At 43.2% G+C, this 23,807-nt stretch overlaps 2 gene segments (V, D, J or C); one reads left to right on the plus strand and one right to left on the minus strand.

Moving 5' to 3' along the window:
* Positions 1–23,807, minus strand: part of LOC123998671 — a 93,908-nt gene that overhangs the window by 41,783 nt on the left and 28,318 nt on the right.
* On the plus strand, positions 19,165–19,755 carry LOC123998692. The segment is given in 2 exon segments: positions 19,165–19,301; positions 19,406–19,755. Coding segments are annotated over 2 exon segments (378 nt in total).

A 23,807-nucleotide genomic window follows, 5' to 3' on the forward strand; every position in this document is an offset into this window, starting at 1 on the left:
TCTATCCCTCTCTCTCCCCCTCCCTCTCTCACTCTCTCGCTCTCTCTTCTCTCTATCGTTCCGTTCCTGCTCCCAGCTGTTCCTATTCCCCTAATCAATCATTTAGTCTTCCCACACCTGTTCCCGATCCTTTCCCCTGATTAGAGTCCCTATTTCTTCCTTTGTGTTCCGTTCCTGTCCTGTCGGTTCCTTGTTTAGAATTCACCGTGCTGTGATTGTGTATCGCCCTGTCGTGTCGTGTTTTCCTCAGATGCTGCGTGGTGAGCAGGTGTCTGAGTCTGTCTGGTTCGAGTGCCTTCCCGAGGCAACCTGCTGTTCACCTGCTGTTCAAGATCGAGTCTCCAGTTTGTCCTCGTCATTTCGAGTGAAAGTTGTGTTTTTTTGATTGTATTTACTTTACTGGATTAAAGACTCTGTTTTCGCCAAGTCGCTTTTGGGTCCTCTTTCACCAGCATGACAAAAGGAGCCTTATATTTCGGCGAACAAAACACACAGCACTAAGAACGCTAGACACAATAGGGGTTGACATAACCCAGCGCAGACCAGTCTATCGTGCACATACCTCGAAACAACAAACAATTCCACACACAGACAAGGGGGAACAGGGGGTTATATACATGTCTAATACTGAGGGAATTGAAACCAGGTCTGTAGAAAAACAAGACAAGACAAATGGAAAAATGAAAGGTGGATTGGCGACGGCTAGAAAGCTGGTGATGTCGACCGCCGAATGCCGCCCGAACAAGGAGAGGAACTGACTTCGGCGGAAGTCGTGACACATTTTAAGATTAAACAGTTGTATTCAACATAGCCCATAGTCATTATATCCAGAATTCATATAAGGTGTATTCAGAATATTCCAGTATGATCCGTCACTTAATACAGATTCTGGTGAGAACCACTTGTGCTGAGGTTTTTGTACTGGTGTATATCATTGTGGCCCCCAGTGTACACAGTGATACATGCCAGTACAAAAACTCATGCAACATAGCGACTCCCTCAATAAAACCATTTGTTATTTTATCTCCAACATTGACACCATAGTTTTCCCCCAATAAACTTTCATTAACAATCAACTTTAAAAAATGTATCATAATAGAATTGGAAATCATGTTTATGCATAAACTGGTTTTCCACTTCATACCAGCTTTATGTCCAATTCTCATCGATAAATGTTTCTCCCTAATTAACAGATGATTTTAAAATTGATTGATGATTTTAATTTTAAAAAGCTATGAATAGGTATGAGAAACACACATTACGCTCTTCACCTAGTTTCTCCCCTAATACACACTCTAAACCCAGCATCAGTGTTAGAGATGGGGTAGGGTTTTTGTCATGAGCTGTATCACTGTGGCCATTATTCTGCACTGTGATACATCCTTGTACAATAACCCCTCTCCTGTCCAGATGGGGGAATTTACAATGTAGTTTGGGCAGTTGTGTGAGACATCAGACATCGATGCCCTTTCTCTCAATATCAAAAGGAAGCATCTGTTGTGTTTGGTAAAACATTGTTTCCCAACAATTGTTTATGAACAATGTGGTTTCAACGTCTTTATGGAGGAAACATAAAAGCTTCTGTAATGATCTTCCTCTGTTGTTTGTAGAAAGTCAGACCGAAATGCAGCGTGTAGGTTACTCATGACTTTTAATGAAGAAAATGCTGTACATGAAATAACTGAGAATACAAAACAACAAACGAGTGAAACTAATACAGCCTATCTGGTGACTAACACAAAGACAGGTACAATCACCCACGAAATACAACTCGCACTCAGGCTACCTAAATACGGTTCCCAATCCGAGACAACTAGAATCAGCTGACTCCAATTAGGAATCGCCTCAGGCAGCCAAGCCTAACTAGACACACCCCTAATAATACACACTCCCAATTAATACAAACCCTAATACGAAATACAACATATAAACCCATGTCACACCCTGGCCTACCCAAACATATAACAAAAACACAAGATACAATGACCAAGGCGCGACAGCTTCTCATCAATCATTGATGTAGCCTATCAATTAACCTCAGATGGAGTACTTGAGATTGCTATATATCAGTAGTTGACGATATAGAATGTTTCTAAATGATGTTACAGTAGAAGGACTACTCTTTGGACTAAGGCAGTATTTGATATGACTATAATAGGAGACTTGGCATTTGATACCTCCTGTAAATAAAGCTATATGTCTGGACAACGTCATAACCATGACTGTTACATCTGAAATGTCATGACTGACCACCTTTAAAGAGTGCTACTGTATATTTATATGGACAAGCGTGTCAGAAAAACAAACATGGTCGTCATACAACATTTTGGCTAAAAACAGCAGAGTAGGAATCAGTATGAAATCAGAAACATTGGACACAATAGTAGAATAGCAACCAATACTGGGATGGAGAAAATGAAGATGAGAATTTGACCATTCAAAATCATAGCAGAAATGATCTCCCATATGGGTCCAGAGTGAAGACAATGTTTACACAGTGTAATGCTGTCAACCCTCATGTCCATGGAGAGGTTTTAGTATTGATGTTTATCACTGTGGCTACTCCCGTACACAGTGACTCACACCATTACAAAAACCCATGTCACATACAGCCACAGAATCCTCCGTTAAAGTCACTGAAACCTTCAATGTCTCCATGTGCACAATGTCTTTTTCCAATTCTGTGTCATTTACATCTGCTATTGAAGTTCAATTCCAGCTAATTTTTTAGATCACATGATTTACAGTGTACATAAAAATAGTTGTTCCTCAGTGTATGTCGGTTTTAAAGTTTTTCTTGTCTGAAGTAGGCCTAAAGAGTATGGACATTTGTTTGAGTTGATGTGTATAAATGTACCAGCACGTTCAGGTTAACTGCCTATATACAACCAGAATGTACATGTCTGTGTTCCTTAGGTGTCAGGACTCTCACACTCTGTGCTTGGTAGAGGTGGAAGCTTTTTGTCATGGACTGTATCATTGTGACCTGCTATATGGCACAGTGGTTTAACCCTGTACAAAAAGCTCCCCACCACTCTGTGCAGGGCCAAAGCTGGAATAAACATGTGCAACTTTTCACAACAACCACAACATGATCTATTGATTTTGATCTGATGAACAGTATGTCAAATTATGTTTAATTACTTATTAATATCTATTTTATTAGTTTGGGCTTTCAGCTTTTGCTCTGTCAGGCATTTTGACCATAACAATGATTAAAGAACTTTGCTGGGACAGTTTTATAGACAGTGATTAAGTTAATTTTGAGTTCTTATTTAAATGTTAAAATACTGCTGTTTTAATAAAATAAAAATATATTCTGTTGTCGGAATCCAATAGTTGGAGAAGCTGTTTAAATGTTTATCTTGTATTTACATATAAGATGAAGTGGGTAGCCATTTCCACTACAGTGGTTTTTGTTATGGTTTGTAACACTGTGCCCCCGTAGTTATCACGATGACACACACCCATACAAAAACCTCTCCACACACCAGAGACCAATAGATGTATCAGGTACCTGTCATATTTCCCTGGAGTCATCACAAATCTCTCTGATTCAATAAATTATCTTATTTTTACCTTGGAAATGTGTCTTTATCCAGTAGAGTTGATCTTGTCAGATTTTATAATCCAAATGTACATGAAGAAATGCCAATCCGTTCTCACCGTCCGTTGTGGATGAAGGATAGCGTGCAGGATAGCGTCAATGTACCAAACTTTACATTGAAGATGAGGGAAAGAGGTAGGATGACTATCCGTACCAAACTTTACATTGAAGATGAGGGAAAGAGGTAGGATGACTATCCGTACCAAACTTTACATTGAAGATGAGGGAAAGAGGTAGGATGACTATCCGTACCAAACTTTACATTGAAGATGAGGGAAAGAGGTAGGATGACTATCCGTACCAAACTTTACATTGAAGATGAGGGAAAGAGGTAGGATGACTATCCGTACCAAACTTTACATCGAAGATGAGGGAAAGAGGTAGGATGACTATCCGTACCAAACTTTACATGGTATTTACTGCCACTAGCATTTTTCCACATCCAAAATTGGTTTAGACATGATTCTTCTGCACTTTGGCTGAGTATAGAGATAAATACAGTGTCTCCTGTTGCCCTGGAAGAGGTGGTCTTCACTGATATGTCCATTTAACAACATAAACTACGCTTTGGTAAAAGCCTATTGTTGCTCACACAATTTCTATTTGAATCAAAATTGAACAAAACAATGTAACTGAGGAAAAAAATGCCATGAAGGTAGGAAACAACATCTCCACTTCACTGATCCTCAACAGTGGGGCCCTACAAGGGTGCGTGCTCCACCCCCTCCTGTACTCCCTGTTCACCCATGACTGCGTGGCCATGCACGCCTCCAACTCAATCATCAAATTTACAGATGACAACAGTTGTGGGCTTGATTAGGAAAAATGACGAGGCAGCATACATGAAAATAACCTCTCACTCAATGTCAACAAAACAAAGGAGATGATCGTGGACTTCATGAAACAGCAGAGGGAGCACCCCCCTATCCACATTGATGGGACAGTAGTGGAGAAGGTGGAAAGTTTTAAGTTCCTCAGCGTACACATCACGGACAAACTGAAATGGTCCCCCCACACAGACAGCGTGGTGAAGAAGGCACAAAAGCGTCTCTTCAACCTCAGAAGGCTGAAGAAATTTGACGTGTCACGTAAAAGCCTCAAACTTTTACAGATGCACAATTGAGAGCATCCTGTCAGGCTGTATCACTACCTGGCACGGCAACTGCACCGCCCTCAACCGCTAGGCTCTTTAGAGGGTAGTGGGGTCTGCACAACGCAACACTGGGGGTAAACTACCTGCCCTCCAGGACACCCACAGCAGCCAATGTCACAAGAATGACAAAAAGATCATTAAGGACAACAACCACCCGAGCCACTGCCTGTTCACCCCGCTATCATCCAGAAGGCGAGATCAGTACAGGTCATCAATGCTGGGACCGAGAGACTGAAAAACAGCTTCTATCTCAAGGTCATCAGACTGTTAAACAGCCATCACTAACAGAGAGGCTGCTACCAACATACAGACTCAAATTAAATGCCACTTTAACCGTTACCAGGCTACCTTTGTGAGACTTGTGGGCGTCGTAGAACAAATGGAAAAACACCATTGTGTTAATGCTGTTTATGAGAGTCTCATCTTGTAGCCAATCGGTTGGGACGCTATTCGATTTTCGGGATGTCTACTCGTCTGAAAAACACCGCTGTATACAGAACCAGTACCGTTCCGGATGTGGGTAGGGTGTGGGTGGGGCTATGTTTACATAAGGGTGCTTTTTTTAAACTCACAAAAGCTCTGACGAAGGCTGTGAGGCCGATACGTAAAGCTTATTAAAGAGCAGTAATACTATCAAGAGCAGTGTGTGGGTTTCTTCTTTCATCTCATTTTATTCAACTGTTACCATGTACCTTCATAAAAGGTAGCTCAGATGTGCGAGTGCCTTTTTGAACTGTGAAGAACATGTAAAATATATATATTTTTTAAATGTAATGCTCACTGTTCAACCCCCCTACACACATTTACAGTATATTACATATGTGGTGTTTGAGTCCACTGCACTCGAGGTTTATAAAAGTGTGGAAAAGTGTGTGTGTAGTTGAAAACAAGTAAAAATTTAACAAAAATATTTGCTGTGTGCCTTCACTCTGTCTTCCTCTTCCCTGGGCCTGCTTTTTCAACACAGCACCAAGAACCTGTCTGTCTCCCTGCCTGTCTCCCGCTTTTCTTGTACTCTTTACCCTTTGTAGTGTGTGAAACTACACAATATCTTGCGGGAACCTGCACAATGTTATTTTAATACATTATTTCGATACATTGTAAACAATTCAGTATTTTCCCACACTCTACCTCAGCCAGGTGCAAATTGGGGGAGCGAAACAACAAATAAATAGCTTTGCATGTGTGGCTCCTTACCACAATCAATCAGTATGGCAAAAAGGAGAGATAAGCTAGTGTGGAGAGAAGCTAGTGTGGAAGGAGCATCTTCCACTTTCCGAATATGAGGATCATGTCTCTGTCAATTTGGAGTCTGACAGTGAGTTGGAAGAAGAGGATGAGATTGACCCTCAGCTGCCCGTCAGCAACCAGCTCATCAACAGCCTGCAGGAGGAGAAATATGGATGTAAAAAAATTGTGAAATTGAATGCTCTTCTTGCCCAAGGAATGAGCCACCCCGCATGGCTGCCAATTTGATAAGGATGCAACCAGGGACGACACAGAGAGTGGTTACTCACGTTCAGGACAAAAGGCATTCTTTTGAACTGTTCATCACAGACACCACCCAGAAAATTATTCTGGACTGCACTAATTTGCAGGGAAGAGGTGTTTTTGGAGAGAGATGGAAGGAGATGGACCAAACTAATTTAAATGCATACTTTGATGTTCTTATCCTAGCTGGTGTTTTCAGATCAAATGGGGAATCCACAGAATACACTGGCAGATACGTTTTCCATGCAACAATGTCTCTGGAAAACTTCCACATTATTTTCAGGATTACCCGCTTTAAAAACCAAGACATCAGACCAGCTCGGCGGCAGAGAGACAAGCTTGCTGCAATCAGGTCAGTGTGGAACAATTAGGTGGACCGCCTTCCCCTGTTTTACAACCCTGGGCCAAATGGTACTGTTAATGAGCAGCTTATGCCATTTAGTGGCTGCTGCCTCTTCAGGCAGTACATATCGTCTAAACCCGCAAAATGTGGAATCAATATCTGAGCTGTCTGTGATGCTGCTTCATCATATGGGTGGAACTTGTAAGTGTATAAGGGGAAGTCAGATGGAGGAGCCCCTGAGAAGAACCAAGGGATGCGTGTTGTCCTGGACGTGACACAGGGACTCCGTGGCCACAACATCACGTGATAACTTTTTTATTTCGCACAAGCTGGGACAGAATCTCCTGAAGAGGAAGCTGACAGTGGTAGGAACACTACCTCAACTGTTGAATATACGGAAAAACCCTACCAATTCCTCTACGTTTGTGTTAAAGGCCAACACGTCCCTAGTGTTCTACGTGTCAAGGAAAGGCAAAAATGTGGTATTTATGAGTACGCTGCATAGGGATGGGAGAATCTGTGGCCAGGAACATCAAAAACTAGATATCATAATTGATTACAATGCCACAAAAGGAGGGGTGGACAATTTAGATGACTGGTGACTGGCTGCAGCTGCAAAAGAAGAACCCCACACTGGCAACTTGAGATATTCAACATCTTGGACGTCTCGGCGTACAACGCTATTGTCATCTGGATGGCGTTGAACCCAGATTGGAACAGAGGGAAGCTCCAGAAGTGACAGCTCTTTCTCGAGGAGCTGGGCAAGGCATTGGTAAGACCTCATATCCAGAGGAGGCAACATATCCCAACGACCCTCGTGAGGAGGATTCAGGAGGAGGATGCTGGTTCCCTATCTGCCACACCCACAGAACCAACAACTCCAATACCTGAAGTAAGTGGGAGTGATGTTGCATGTGTGTATGTCTGACTCTCCTACCTTGACCTGCTGTAACTATATACGTATGTGAGTGAGTGAGTGCAATGTTAGTCAAATTCCTGAACTAAGTGTTTTCATCATTCTAGATTGCAGCTGGTAGCAACAAGAAGCGCTGTGATGTGTGTGGACCCAAGAAGGACAGGAAGACACAGTACACATCAAGTACAAGAAATGCATTTACAACACACACAAACTATGTCCCTCATGTGGTGTGTAGCCTGGCTTTAATTTGTGTTCAATGGGGCTAATTTATAATTTCCATAAAACATTGTATGTAAAAAATGTAGAACGAATAGCGCTTTTATTGCTAAATGTGATCTAGCATAGTTAAATGACAAATATTAACAATGTATGCTGTCTGTATTGCTGGTAATCGATATAAGTCAACATATAAGTATTAAGAATGAAGTATTTTTATGTAAATTGTTGTGGCTATATCGTTTTAAAACCCAAATAATGTTGTGGGTCCATCAGACCTGCGAACATTGGATGAATAACAAAAACATGAACACCACACAGGGGTTAACCATCATGGCTACCACAGCATTCTGCAGTGATACACCATCCCATCTGGTTTAAGCTTAGTGGGACAATCATTTGGTTTTCAACAGGACAATGACCAAGAACACACCTCCAGGATGTGTAAGGGCTATTTGACCAAGGAGGAGAGTGATGGAGTGCTGCATCAGATTACCTGGCCTCCACAATCACCCAACCTCAACCCAATTGAGATGGTTTGGGAAGAACGCTGAGTGAAGGAAATGCAGCCAACAAGAGCTCAGCATATGTGGGAACTCCTTCAAGACTGTTGGAAAAGCATTCCTCATGAAGCTGGTTGACTGAATGCCAAGAGTGTGCAAAGCTGTCATCAAGGCAAAGGGTGGCTACTTTGAATAATCTAAAATGTATTTTGATTTGATAAACACATGTTTGGTTACTACATGATTCCTTGTGTTATTTCATAGTTTTGATGTCTTTATTATTATTCTTCAACTGTGGATAGATGGTAACATTCACGCAAAACTGAACGTGTAAAGTACTGCATTTAACCATGACAAGGTGACTGGGAATATGGCAGAATACAAACAGTGTAGTTATTCCCTCTATCTTAAACTGACAGATTTAGATTTGTTGTATTAAGTTAATTACATTTTTCACACAGGTCAATCGATTAAGGATTTAAAAGGGGTACACACAAATTCACCATCATGAGTAAGAAACTGAAAAATATTTCAATCAAACCCTACTTCATCGATAGAAAACATTTGTCACAGAAAATAAATGATTTGCAGTATGGATCATGAGAGAGGTTATTACCACTAAATAAATCAGTTCATCTTGTTTGTTCAAGCCTAGGCAGCGAAGGGTTGGATCCGGAAGACCTTAAGCTGAGACTTAGTAGTTTGGGGAGGCCTGAACAAACAAGACTTACTGGCACATACAGACAGACAACACAGGTATAAATACACAGGGGATAATGGGGAAGATGGGTGACAAGTGTAGGGGGGTGGAGTCAATCACAAAGACAGGTGAAACAGATCAGGGTGTGACATTTCAGGTGTTATGGCAACTTTGATTTGATCTCTAGTGCTATTCAATATCACTCTTTTTGAATATGGAATGAAATGATGGAAAATATGGTAAAGGTCTATCCTATGCAGCATTGTGTAATAAATGGTAAGACAATTTCAGTGATAGGTGTAGAACCTACAGGAGATAAGGTTAAATCATAAAATGAATACAAGCATTGACAACGGCTTATAATATAAATGAAATAGTGATTCAATTGTCTCATTCTTTGACCCATCTCCCCATTTATTCAAACCAAATGCAAATCGTGTTCACGTGGTTGAAAAATTGTGTGGTTACCAGACACCAGCTGGCTTATGCAAAAAAGGCCGTTTCTCCTCAGCTGAAACATGGTAGTGAGAATTAGATCATGAAAGTGTATAGGAACAGTCCCTGCAGTCCCTGGGCAACTTAACTACTTTAACTGTCTATCTGAATCATCAGAGATGCTAACCTGGGACCCTGAAACACCCAGGTGACAGACTGGAGTTCACCAAGCATGGTGCCACACAGCTGTGAGGGTCACGGAGGGGAAGAGAGAGGGGTGGGGTGTGTGAGAGAAACAGACACCACTGAGAAAAGGAGAGCAGGGCCTGTGTGGAGTGGATTATCAAACATAAATCCTTAGATTATGGAATGGATGCTTTAATAGTTACTTTTCATACAGTTTGAACAAAAGTATGGAAAATATGCTGTTTCTGTGTGACTTAAAGCATAGTAATTATGACAAAAGTAACCATAAATAGGTTTATTCCAAACTCCAAGTATTTACAATTAAATAGTTTATTATTATTGATATGTTCAGTCAATTTGGTCAGAATCTGTGACGATTTGGCTATTTGTACATTTTACCTATTTAATATTACTTTAAAGCTTCAATATCTCAGGCCCAGAAAGTCAGATTCTTACGATGTAAAGTTCTCCTTGTTCAGCATGGTCCTTGGTGGTGCTACAGACCACAATTGTAGCTGAAAACATCTGCATGTTTGTTCTTTCTGTATATTTGCATGTCTTAAAGCATATTAACTGTTTGAAAAGTAACAGTGCACTGGAGATGGAGTGCTCTGTCCATAATAAGTCCTGAGAAAGGATAGTCGGGGCCTTAAGTTTATTTAACATGTTCAACATTCATTGGTTCTACTTAACAGGGCATGGATTTTGTTTCAAAATGTCAATACCTCCTGTAAATAATGCTACACATATGGACAACGTGATAACCATGATTGTTACATCTTTAATGTCAGGACTGACCACCTTTAACTTCTTCGATATAGGGGGCGCTCTTTTAATTTTTGGATGAAAAACGTTCCCGTTTTAAACAAGATATTTTGTCACGAAAAGATGCGCGACTATGCATATAATTGACAGCTTTGGAAAGAAAACACTCAAAGACGCAAATACATTGTCTGTGAGTGCCACAGAACTGATGTTACAGAAAAAACCCAGATAAATATACAACCAGGAAGTGCCACATTTTTTAAAACCGCCTCATGGCAATGACTCCTTATATGGCTGTGGAGAAGCTAGGAGTTAGCTTACCTTTTCCACGTTTTCCCCAAGGTGTCTGCAGCATTGTGACGTATTTGTAGGCATATCATTGGAAGATTGACCCTAAGAGACTACATTTACCAGGTGGTCGTTTGGTGTCCACTTCGGAAAACATCCGAAGTTCTTCAAAGGTAAATTATTTTATTTGAATGCTTTTCTTGTTTTTGTGAACATGTTGCCTGCTGAATGCTAGGCTTAATGCTATACTAGGCTATCAATACTCTTACACAAATTGCTTGTGTAGCTTTGGTTGAAAAGCATATTTTGAAAATCTGAGATGACAGTGTTGTTAACAAAAGGCTAAGCTTGAGAACCAGCATATTTATTTCATTTCATCAGCTTGAGGCTGTATTCACGATCCCGGATGCGGGATGGCTAGAATCAAGAGGTTAACGGGATTACAGCCCTAAGACGTTTTAAACAATACAGAACATGTTTGCTGATTGACTGTGATCACTGATGTCTGGCTTTATCTTAGAATGTATTTATTGCCTTGAAACCTCTTCTATATGCATGTGACATGCTACTACCCAACCATGGTTGTCATGCAAATTCTGTCTCCCAAGTTTGTGTACTTATATGATTTTTCCTCCAATAGGTGAATTGTCTTCCATAGTGATAAGATGACAGGGAAACTACACCTCCTCCTGGTCTTGCTGGGCCTCTGTAGTATGTACTCAATAATCTAGCAATTTATTGGAACAAGGTATTTTACGTATAGACATAATTATAATGTCCATTGAGTTAACATATTAGTGATCTATTGTCTTCCTTCTCTTTTCTCTATTGGAGGTGTATGGTCAGAGTCTGGAGGCCATTCCCTCCAGTCGTCCAGAAAAAGCCTTCAGAACCTCTCAGCCTCTCAGCCTCTCAGCCTCTCCTGTAAGGGACCTTCAGTAGCTACAACATGGCCTGGATATGTCAACCTGCAGGAAGAGCACTTGAATGGACAGGCATTATATGGAGTGATGCTAGTGGAACTTCATATGCAAAAATTGTTGAAGGACGGGTAGAAGTCACCAGAGAGAATTTTAACAGCATCTGAAGCTGTCTGGTCTGAGAGAAGAGGACTCTGCTGTTTATTGCTGTGCAAGAGACACAGTGGTGTGAGTGAGAGGAGGATCTGCAAAAAAATCCCTCAGAGATTCTAACTGGCGGCAGAGTCAACAGAGGGCAGTAGAGCATCAGTACAGAAGAGTCAACAGAGGGCAGTAGAGCATCAGTACAGAAGAGTCAACAGAGGGCAGTAGAGCGTCAGTACAACAGAGTCAACAGAGGGCAGTAGAGCATCAGTACAGAAGAGTCAACAGAGGGCAGTAGAGCATCAGTACAACAGAGTCAACAGAGGGCAGTAGAGCATCAGTACAACAGAGTCAACAGAGGGCAGTAGAGCATCAGTACAACAGAGTCAACAGAGGGCAGTAGAGCATCAGCACAACAGAGTCAACAGAGGGCAGTAGAGCATCAGCACAGAAGAGTCAACAGAGGGCAGTAGAGCATCAGTACAGAAGAGTCAACAGAGGGCAGTAGAGCATCAGTACAACAGAGTCAACAGAGGGCAGTAGAGCATCAGTACAGAAGAGTCAACAGAGGGCAGTAGAGCATCAGTACAACAGAGTCAACAGAGGGCAGTAGAGCATCAGTACAACAGAGTCAACAGAGGGCAGTAGAGCATCAGTACAACAGAGTCAACAGAGGGCAGTAGAGCATCAGTACAGAAGAGTCAACAGAGGGCAGTAGAGCATCAGTACAGAAGAGTCAACAGAGGGCAGTAGAGCATCAGTACAGAAGAGTCAACAGAGGGCAGTAGAGCATCAGTACAGAAGAGTCAACAGAGGGCAGTAGAGCATCAGTACAACAGAGTCAACAGAGGGCAGTAGAGCATCAGTACAACAGTGTCAACAGAGGGCAGTAGAGCATCAGTACAACAGAGTCAACAGAGGGCAGTAGAGCATCAGTACAACAGAGTCAAAATAGGGCAGTAGAGCATCAGTACAACAGAGTCAACAGAGGGCAGTAGAGCATCAGTACAACAGAGTCAAAATAGGGCAGTAGAGCATCAGTACAACAGAGTCAACAGAGGGCAGTAGAGCATCAGTACAACAGTCAACAGAGGGCAGTAGAGCATCAGTACAACAGAGTCAACAGAGGGCAGTAGAGCATCAGTACAGAAGAGTCAACAGAGGGCAGTAGAGCATCAGTACAACAGAGTCAACAGAGGGCAGTAGAGCATCAGTACAACAGAGTCAACAGAGGGCAGTAGAGCATCAGTACAACAGAGTCAACAGAGGGCAGTAGAGCATCAGTACAACAGAGTCAACAGAGGGCAGTAGAGCATCAGTACAGAAGAGTCAACAGAGGGCAGTAGAGCATCAGTACAGAAGAGTCAACAGAGGGCAGTAGAGCATCAGTACAGAAGAGTCAACAGAGGGCAGTAGAGCATCAGTACAGAAGAGTCAACAGAGGGCAGTAGAGCATCAGTACAACAGAGTCAACAGAGGGCAGTAGAGCATCAGTACAACAGAGTCAACAGAGGGCAGTAGAGCATCAGTACAACAGAGTCAACAGAGGGCAGTAGAGCATCAGTACAGAAGAGTCAACAGAGGGCAGTAGAGCATCAGTACAGAAGAGTCAACAGAGGGCAGTAGAGCATCAGTACAGAAGAGTCAACAGAGGGCAGTAGAGCATCAGTACAGAAGAGTCAACAGAGGACAGTAGAGCATCAGTACAACAGAGTCAACAGAGGGCAGTAGAGCATCAGTACAACAGTGTCAACAGAGGGCAGTAGAGCATCAGTACAACAGAGTCAACAGAGGGCAGTAGAGCATCAGTACAACAGAGTCAAAATAGGGCAGTAGAGCATCAGTACAACAGAGTCAACAGAGGGCAGTAGAGCGTCAGTACAACAGAGTCAACAGAGGGCAGTAGAGCGTCAGTACAACAGAGTCAACAGAGGGCAGTAGAGCATCAGTACAACAGAGTCAACAGAGGGCAGTAGAGTGTCAGTACAACAGAGTCAACAGAGGGCAGTAGAGCATCAGTACAGAAGAGTCAACAGAGGGCAGTAGAGCATCAGTACAGAAGAGTCAACAGAGGGCAGTAGAGCATCAGTACAGCAGAGTCAACAGAGGGCAGTAGAGCATCAGTACAGAAGAGTCAACAGAGGGCAGTAGAGCATCAGTACAGAAGAGTCAACAGGGGGCAGTAGAGCATCAGTACAGAAGAGTCAACAGAGGGCAGTAGAGCATCAGTACAGAAGAGTCAACAGAGGGCAGTAGAGCATCAGTACAGAAGAGTCAACAGAGGGCAGTAGAGCATCAGTACAACAGAGTCAACAGAGGGCAGTAGAGCATCAGTACAGAAGAGTCAACAGAGGGCAGTAGAGCATCAGTACAACAGAGTCAACAGAGGGCAGTAGAGCATCAGTACAACAGAGTCAACAGAGGGCAGTAGAGCATCAGTACAACAGAGTCAACAGAGGGCAGTAGAGCATCAGTAAAACAGAGTCAACAGAGGGCAGTAGAGCATCAGTAAAACAGAGTCAACAGAGGGCAGTAGAGCATCAGTAAAACAGAGTCAACAGAGGGCAGTAGAGCATCAGTACAACAGAGTCAACAGAGGGCAGTAGAGCATCAGTAAAACAGAGTCAACAGAGGGCAGTAGAGCATCAGTACAGCAGAGTCAACAGAGGGCAGTAGAGCATCAGTACAACAGAGTCAACAGAGGGCAGTAGAGCATCAGTAAAACAGAGTCAACAGAGGGCAGTAGAGCATCAGTAAAACAGAGTCAACAGAGGGCAGTAGAGCATCAGTAAAACAGAGTCAACAGAGGGCAGTAGAGCATCAGTACAACAGAGTCAACAGAGGGCAGTAGAGCATCAGTAAAACAGAGTCAACAGAGGGCAGTAGATCATCAGTACAGCAGTCAACAGAGGGCAGTAGAGCATCAGTACAACAGAGTCAACAGAGGGCAGTAGAGCATCAGTAAAACAGAGTCAACAGAGGGCAGTAGAGCATCAGTACAACAGAGTCAACAGAGGGCAGTAGAGCATCAGTACAGCAGAGTCAGCAGAGTGCAGTAGAGCATCAGTACAGCAGAGTCAACAGAGGGCAGTAGAGCATCAGTACAGCAGACTACAAACTGCACACATTCCACTGAGAATCAAATCAACCAGTAAACCTTCACCTGAACTGCTGTTAACATGAGCATTGTCCTATAGGCAAGAGTAGATAGTTAGAAACATTGATGAAAGTGTCACTCCACAATACATACTGGTACATTAATTGACAATACAAAATGCTGAAACACATTGTGGACCACTCAGAGTTCTGAGACACTGTAGGCAATCATATGCAAACATAGTTCAGTATGTAATTTGGTATTAGCTATAATACATTATAGAATGGGTTGTTAGGATCCTGGATGCTGATTGGACAAGCAGCATTCCAGGCCGTGCTGTATTGGCCGTTACAGACATGCCAATGCCTGCTGACAGTTCCATCTGAAAATGATCACTGCACCTCCATAAGAATATCATGTTCATGTTGCTGTCTGAATCATCTCTTGTATTTATCTCAACTCGCACAATATTTCCCCTTGCTTCTAGCCCAACATTTAGTTTGGAAAGATTTGGAAGATTTGTTTCACTTTTGAAATTTAAATTCCCTGGTAGAGAGAAAGGTCACGTCCCCCTTTCAGACGTTGCACGCATCAAACAATGGTTGCGTGCCACGTCATCGACTATGTCATCGACTGACAGATTTCCATAGAGATCAGGATGGGGCGGCAGGGTAGCCTAGTGGTTAGAGCGTTGGACTAGCAACTGAAAGGTTGCAAGCTCAAATCCCCAAGCTGACAAGGTACAAATCTGTCGTTCTGCCCCTGAACAGGCAGTTAACCCACTGTTCCTAGGCCGTCATTGAAAATAAGAATTTGTTCTTAACTGACTTGCCTAGTTAAATAAAGGTAAAAAAAGACTCATTCCTAATTCTATGCAGATAGCTGTAACATACAATGTGGTTATCTGCTAGGTAAAATACCTATCCAGGCGTTGTAAGAGTTGACAAGTGTAAGCAATTTTAATTTTAATTTGATTTATTTCACCTTTATTTAACCAGGTAAGCTAGTTGAGTTCTCATTTGCAACTGCCACCTGGCCAAGTTAAAGCATAGCAATTTGACACATTCAACAACACAGAGTTACACATGGAATAAACAAAACATAGTCAATAATACAGTAGAACAAAAGAAAACAAAAAGTTTATATACAGTGAGTGCAAATGAGGTAAGAATTGAGTTAACAGGGTCCTTAGCAATTGATTTTTTAACACTGATGAGTATACCATTAGATGTTTTTGTTGATAAGGGTAAAATATTAGGATTGCTAAAAATTGTTCTATGGCTGTTTTTCGAAACATTCTATACAGTCCCATCCCATAAGTGAAGCATCAAAATTCAATATGGTTCACAAAGGGTTTTCTGACATTCTCATCCCTGTCATACCGTACCTGCCTTCTTATGCAAATTACACATAGCTTTCTAACGTTTTAACTCTTTCATCTCACTCCCTCTGCCTTTTATAAAACGGTCTCTCTGTGTGAATCATATATCTCTCGGGATCAAGCGGGATCAAAACGACAACATCCAGTGAAATTGGAGGGTGCTCAATTAAAATACATAATTGTAATATTAAACATTAATGAAAATACAAGTGACTTACATTCTTGTTAATATTCTTGTTAATCTAACTGATTTGACAGATTTACAAAAGGCTTTACGGCAAAAGCATACCATGCGATTGTCTGAGGACAGCGCCCCCCATCAACATATTTTTCAACCAAAACATGCTTCACAAAATCACAAATAGCGATAAAATATTTGACTCACTTTAGAAAATCTTCCTCTGTTTGCAATCCCAAGGGTCCCAGCTACACAATGAACGGTCGTTTTGTTTGATAAAGTCCTTTATATGTCAAAAAGTCAGTTTAGTTGGCGCCATTGATTTCAGTAATCCACTCGTTCAACATGCAGACAAATGAATCCAAAAAGCTACCAGTAAACTTCGTCTAAACAAGTCAAATGACGTTTCTAATTAATCCTCAGGTACCCTAATATGTAAATAAATGATAATATTTCATACGAAAAGTAGTATGGTCAATAGGAAAGGAAAATAACGAAGAGAAAGACTACTTTTGTTATGGAGCTCCCCTTCGAACAACTCCAATGACTTCATTTCATTTCATTCATTTTTCAAGAAACAAGCCTGAAACCTTGTATAAAGACTGTTGACATCTAGTGGAAACCATAGGCACCGCAATATGGGAGATATTTTTATATATAGTCCCATTGGTTTGCATTGAAAGAGCCTGTGCCCTAAAAAAAAAATATTTTCTGGTTGGTTTTTCTTCAGGTTTTCATCTGCTATATCAGTTCTGTTATAGTCTCAGACATTATTTTAACAGTTTTAAAAACTTCAAAGTGTTTTCTATTATATGCATATCCTGGCCTCTGGGCCTGAGTAACAGGCAGTTTACTTTGGGCACGTCAGAAAGGCGGAAATTCAGGAAAAAGGGGCCTAGTCCTAAGAAGTTATAACATGTTTAACCCTCCCGTCGTCCTCGTATTGTGTCTAGACCCGAGTACTCCGGGTCACCCTGTCCCGTTTTGGCTAAAGGCCCAATGGGCGCAAGTGTGACAGTATGCATGTGAACAGCCTTTGCCGATGTATTACTTACACTTGCTTACCGCCCAAATAGGTCCACAGACGACGCAATCGCAACCACAATGCACACTGCCCTAACCCATCTGGACAAGAGGAATACATTTACATTTACATTTAAGTCATTTAGCAGACGCTCTTATCCAGAGCGACTTACAAATTGGTGCATTCACCTTATGACATCCAGTGGAACAGTCACTTTACAATAGTGCATCTAAATCTTAAAGGGGGGGGGAATACTTATCCTATCCTAGGTATTCCTTAAAGAGGTGGGGTTTCAGGTGTCTCCGGAAGGTGGTGATTGACTCCGCTGTCCTGGCGTCGTGAGGGAGTTTGTCGATGCTGTTCATCGACTACAGCTCAGCATTTAACACCATAGTACCCTCCAAACTCGTCATCAAGCTCGAGACCCTGGATCTCGACCCCGCCCTGTGCAACTGGGTACTGGACTTCCCGACGGGCTGCCCCCAGGTGGTGAGGGTAGGTAACAACATCTCCACCCCGCTGATCCTCAACACTGGGTCCCCACAAGGGTGCGTTCTGAACCCTCTCCTGTACTCCCTGTTCACCCACGACTGCGTGGCCATGCACGCCTCCAACTCAATCATCAAGTTTGCGGACGACACTACAGTGGTAGGCTTGATTACCAACAATGACGAGATTGCCTACAGGGAGGAGGTGAGGGCCCTTGGAGTGTGGTGTCAGGAAAATAACCTCACACTCAACGTCAACAAAACTAAGGAGATGATTGTGGACTTCAGGAAACAGCAGAGGGAGCACCCCCCTATCCACATCGACGGGACAGTAGTGGAGAGGGTAGTAAGTTTTAAGTTCCTCGGCGTACACATCACGGACAAACTGAATTGGTCCACCCACACAGACAGCGTTGTGAAGAATCAACAGCATCCTGTCGGGCTGTATCACCGCCTGGTACAGCTACTTGACCAGCGCCTACTGTACAGCTTGGACTGGACAGTCTACAGGAAAAACACTGGAGAGGATTGGCGTAATTTGTTATGATGAAGCACAACTTATAAAGATTAACTGAAACCCAAGTTCAGCATCACCAGAGACACTTCCAGCAACAGACTGTTTCTAACAGGACAGAGTCTCCAGACTTAATCTCTCTACGCACGGAACCCGCTAGCAGGCTGAAATTCCACAACATACGGTGATCGCTACATAAATAGTCATATTAAACATTCATGAAAATACAAGTGTCTCACATGTATTGAAAGCCTAGAATCTCGCTAATCCATCTGCGTTGTCAGATTTAAAAAAGGATTTACTGCGAAAGAATACGATGCGATTATCTGAGCAAAAAGCCCCATAAAAACCACAATTTTAACCAGCACAGGCATAACATAATCACAAACTGCATTAAGAGACTGTGTATTATTGTGCTGGATGACTACAATGATACTAACCAAGACATGGACCTGTTCTAAAACTGAAAACCCATGAGCATCAAGCACAAGTGCAACATATGGCCACCAGTGATTCAATAGAAGAAAATAATATAAATCGAAAAACTGCTCTATGACATAACACTTATTGTTGATACACTGGCACAATAAGTATTATAACATGTACACCTTGATTCTTCACAAAAACATTTCTCAACAGTGCCAAGATACAGTATGTAGGATTTAAGTCGCTCTGGATAAGAGCGTCTGCTAAATGACTTAAATGTAAATGTAAAATTTAGACCACTAGAGCAATGGGGAGAAACATTTAACACCATAGAGATGCAAATGTGTTTCGATTCACATAGACCCAAGGTCTCCTCCCATTTCAATAGTCTGATATAACTGCCCTCCACAGATCTCCCTCAGTCACGACCACCACTCCCAGTCTCTTCCCTTGTTTCTAGAATCGTAGAACCTTTCCACAATGACACTTTTAGAATGTGTGTTCCTCCTGGCTCTCATCTCAGGTGAGTTAACTGGAGTTATTTCTGTCCAGTGTAGGAGAGGGGAGAGGAGCTGTGCTACCTGGCTGGAGGGTCACAGTAATCTAACCTCTTTGTCTGTTTTTCAGCTGTTCAGGGGCAGTCACTCACCTCCTCTGAGCCAGTGGTGAAGAGACCTAGAGAGTCAGTAACACTGTCCTGTGCTGTCTCTGGCCTTTCTCTAAGCTATCTGCATTGGATCCGTCAGAAACCAGGGAAAGGACTTGAGTGGATTGGGCGCATTGACGGTGGCACTGGCACTGTATTTGCCCAGTCTCTCCAGGGCCAGTTCACCATCACCAAAGACGGCTCCAGAAACCAGCTGTACTTAGAGGTGAAAAGCCTGAAGACTGAAGACTCTGCTGTTTATTATTGTGCCAAAGACACAGTGACACAGGAAGCTGAAGCACTGTACAAAAACTGATCAACAGTGATCCCAGGATGAGAGGCAATGAAGCGCGTCTGTTCTTAAAACACACACTTAACTCTACACAAAAGTTGCTGAAATTATCATAGATCCTTGAACTCCACAATAGATTCCCAAGAGGGGATGTGCAGTAAGAGATACATATAATTCAATACAACTTGTATTGTCCCACATAGGGAAATGTGCTTGTTTCTGTGCTGTTCAGCATTGTATAAAATCAAACATATCTAGTCTGAACATCCCATATGTAAAATCTCTGGCTTTCACAGTCTAGGCAACTTGGACTGACATTACAGCAAGGCCTGCACCAACCTGACTATCACCGAACAAAGTTTAGTACTCTGTAATAAGTAAGTGACAATATTCTGTGTCCACTAGAACAAATGTACCATCATTTTCAGGGATTTTTCAGAAATCATCTGCTACAAAGATGTCGTTGATTATGTGTTTGAATGTATTTTTGTTATTTCATTTCCACAGATGTTCAGGGTCAGACACTGACTGAGTCTCAATCAGTGGTTAAAAAGTCTGAAGAATCCCACAAACTGACTTGCACATATGCTGGGTTTAGAAGCAGCTATTGGAATGCTTGGCTCAGACAGGCTCCTGGGAAAGATTGCTACCATTATTGGTCCGGCAGTTACATCTACTACTCCCCGTCTTTTCAGGGTCGGTTCACCATCTCCAGATTAACAGTCTGAAGACTGAAGACTCTGCTGTGTATTATTGTTGCAGAGACACAGTGACACAGGAGTCTGCAGCACTGTATAAAAACTGATCCAGCACTTCTCTTACTGTGAGAGTATGTGAAACAATTCTGAGCTCTAGTCTCTGTCAACATCAATCCCACGGCCCCACCAACACTATAGGAGGGAGTAGGCACATCGTACTCTAAATTATAACCATAATATACATTTTGGACTATTCGGTTATGTTTTTCAATTTGGTGATCTTATTTAAATGAAACCAGATTTCAAATTTCATTAAACAATTAATGCAATCCAATCCAATATAGATCTTTGGGTGACCCTAATAGATTCTTATTGTTATGCAGGTGAATGAGGACCCAAAAGCGACTTGGCGAAAACAGAGTCTTTAATCCAGTAAAGTAAAAATACAATCAAATAAAACAATTTCCACTCGTAATGACGAGAACCGACTGGAGACTTGATCTTGAACTGCAGGTTGCCTCGGGAAGGCACTTGAACGTAGCAGACTCAGACACCTGCTCACCACGCAGCATCTGAGGGAAACACGACACGACAGGGCGATACATAGACACAGCACGGTGAACAATAGACAAGGATCCGACAGGACAGGAACGGAAAACAAGGGAAGAAATAGGGACTCTAATCAGGGGAAAAGATAAGGAACAGGTGTGGGAAGACTAAATGATTGATTAGGGGAATAGGAACAGCTGGGAGCAGGAACGGAACGATAGAGAGAAGAGAGAGGAAGGGAGAGAGAAAAAGGGGAACGAACCTAAAAAGACCAGCAGGGGGAAAATGAACAAAGGGAAAAGCAAAATGACAAGACAATATATGACAAAACATGACAGTACCCCCCCACTCACCGAGCGCCTCCTGGCGCTCTCGAGGAGGAACACTGGCGGCAACGGAGGAAATCATAGATCACAAACGGTCCAGCACGTCCCGAGAAAGAACCCAACTCCTCTCCTCAGGACCGTAACGGAAAACGATAAAAAGGGAAACTAGGGTACTACTCTAAAAAAAAAATGAGACACGGGTAGAGAACTGAAAGCTTAAGAGCAAACAGAACCAAACAGGCCAGGAGAGTAACAACTAGGGACAGACTGAGACACAGCAAGGGCAGGAACAAGAACAGGAGAGATGCGATGGCAGGGAACAGACTGAGACCCAGCAAGACCAGGAGCAGAAGCAGAAAAAAAATTACCAGACTTCTTCTGCGCGCAGTCTGAACACGCAGCCACGAAACGGCGCGTGTCACGCTCCTGAGTAGGCCACCAAAACCGCTGGCGAATAGAAGCAAGCGTACCCCGAACGCCGGGATGGCCAGCTAACTTGGCAGAGTGAGCCCACTGAAGAACAGCCAGACGAGTAGAAACAGGAACGAAAAGAAGGTTACTAGGACAAGCGCGCGGCGACGCAGTGTGCGTGAGTGCTTGCTTAACCTGTCTCTCAATTCCCCAGACAGTCAACCCGACAACACGCCCAACAGGAAGGATCCCCTCGGGATCGGTAGAAGCCACAGAAGAACTAAAGAGACGGGATAAAGCATGAGGCTTGGTGTTCTTAGTACCCGGGCAATAAGAAATAACGAACTCGAAACGAGCGAAAAACAACGCCCAACGAGCATGACGCGCATTCAGTCGTTTGGCATAACGGATGTACTCAAAATTCTTTTGGTCAGTCCAAACGACAAAAGGAACGGTCGCCCCCCAACCACTGTCGCCATTTGCCTAGGGCTAAACGGATGGCGAGCAGTTCGCGGTTAGCCACATCATAGTTACGTTCCGACGGTGACAGGCGATGAGAAAATACGCACAAGGGTGGACCCCATCGTCAGTATCGGAGCGCTGGGACAGAATGGCTCCCACGCCCACCCCGACGCGTCAACCTCAACAATAAACGGTTTAGTGACGTCAGGTGCAACAAGGATAGGAGCGGATGCAAAACGCTTCTTGAAGAGAACAGGACAACAATCATACGACCGGTGAGGAGGAAGGGAGTTGGTTCTGGACCGACTGAAGACCGTGCGCAGACCATGATACTCCTCCGGCACTCCTGTCAAATCACCAGGTTCCTCCTGAGAAGAGGGGACAGAACAAACAGGAGAAATAGCAGACATTAAACACTTCACATGACAAGAAACGTTCCAGGAAAGGATAGAATTACTAGACCAATCAAAAGAAGGATTATGACACACTAGCCAGGGATGACCCAAAACAACAGGTGTAAAAGGTGAACAAAAAATCAAAAAAGAAATGGTCTCACTATGGTTACCAGATACAGTGAGGGTTAAAGGTAGTGTTTCACATAATATACTGGGGAGAGGACTACCATCCAAGGCAAACATGACCGTGGGCTCCCTAACTGTCTGAGAGGAATGTCATGTTCCCGCGCCCAGGCTTCGTCCATAAAACAGCCCTCTGCCCCAGAGTCTATTAATGCACTGCAGGAAGCTGCCGATCCAGTCCAGCGTAGATGGACCGGTAAAGTAGTACATGTACTTGACGGAGAGGACCGTCTAGTAGCGCTTATCAGTCGCCCTCCGCTTACTGATGAGCTCTGGCCTTTAACTGGACATGAAATGACAAAATGACCAGCGGAACCGCAATAGAGACAGAGGCGGTTGGTGATTCTCCGTTCCCTCTCCTTAGTCGAGATGCGAATACCCCCCAGCTGCATGGGCTCAACACCTGAGTCAGTGGGGAAAGACGGTAGTGTCGGAGAGAGGGGAGACACAGTTAACGCGAGCTCTCTTCTATGAGCTCGGTGACGAAGATCTACCCGTCGTTCAATGCGAATAGCGAGTTCAATCAAAGAATCCACGCTGGATGGAACCTCCCGAGAGAGAATCTCATCCTTAACCTTAGCGTGGAGTCCCTCCAGAAAACGAGCGAGCAACGCCTGCTCGTTCCAGTTACTGGAGGCAGCAAGAGTGCGAAACTCTATAGAGTAATCCGTTATGGATCGATTACCTTGACATAGGGAAGACAGGGACCAGGAAGCTTCTTTCCCAAAAACTGAGCGATCAAAAACTCTTATCATCTCCTCTTTAAAGTTCAGATAATTGTTAGTACACTCCGCGCTTGCCTCCCAGATAGCTGTGCCCCACTGCCGAGTCCGACCAGTAAGGAGTGATATGACGTAGGCAATCCGAGCTCTCTCTCTTGAGTATGTGTTGGGTTGGAGAGAGAACACTATATCACACTGGGTGAGAAAGGAGCGGCACTCAGTGGGCTGCCCAGAATAACATGGTGGGTTATTAACCCTAGGTTCCGGAGGCTCGGAAGACCCGGAAGTAGCTGGTGGCACGAGACGAAGACTCTGATACTGTCCTGAGAGGTCGGAGACCTGAGC

The sequence above is a fragment of the Oncorhynchus gorbuscha genome, linkage group LG16 (genome assembly GCF_021184085.1).
Source record: "Oncorhynchus gorbuscha isolate QuinsamMale2020 ecotype Even-year linkage group LG16, OgorEven_v1.0, whole genome shotgun sequence".
NCBI classification, from domain to species: Eukaryota; Metazoa; Chordata; class Actinopteri; order Salmoniformes; family Salmonidae; genus Oncorhynchus; species Oncorhynchus gorbuscha.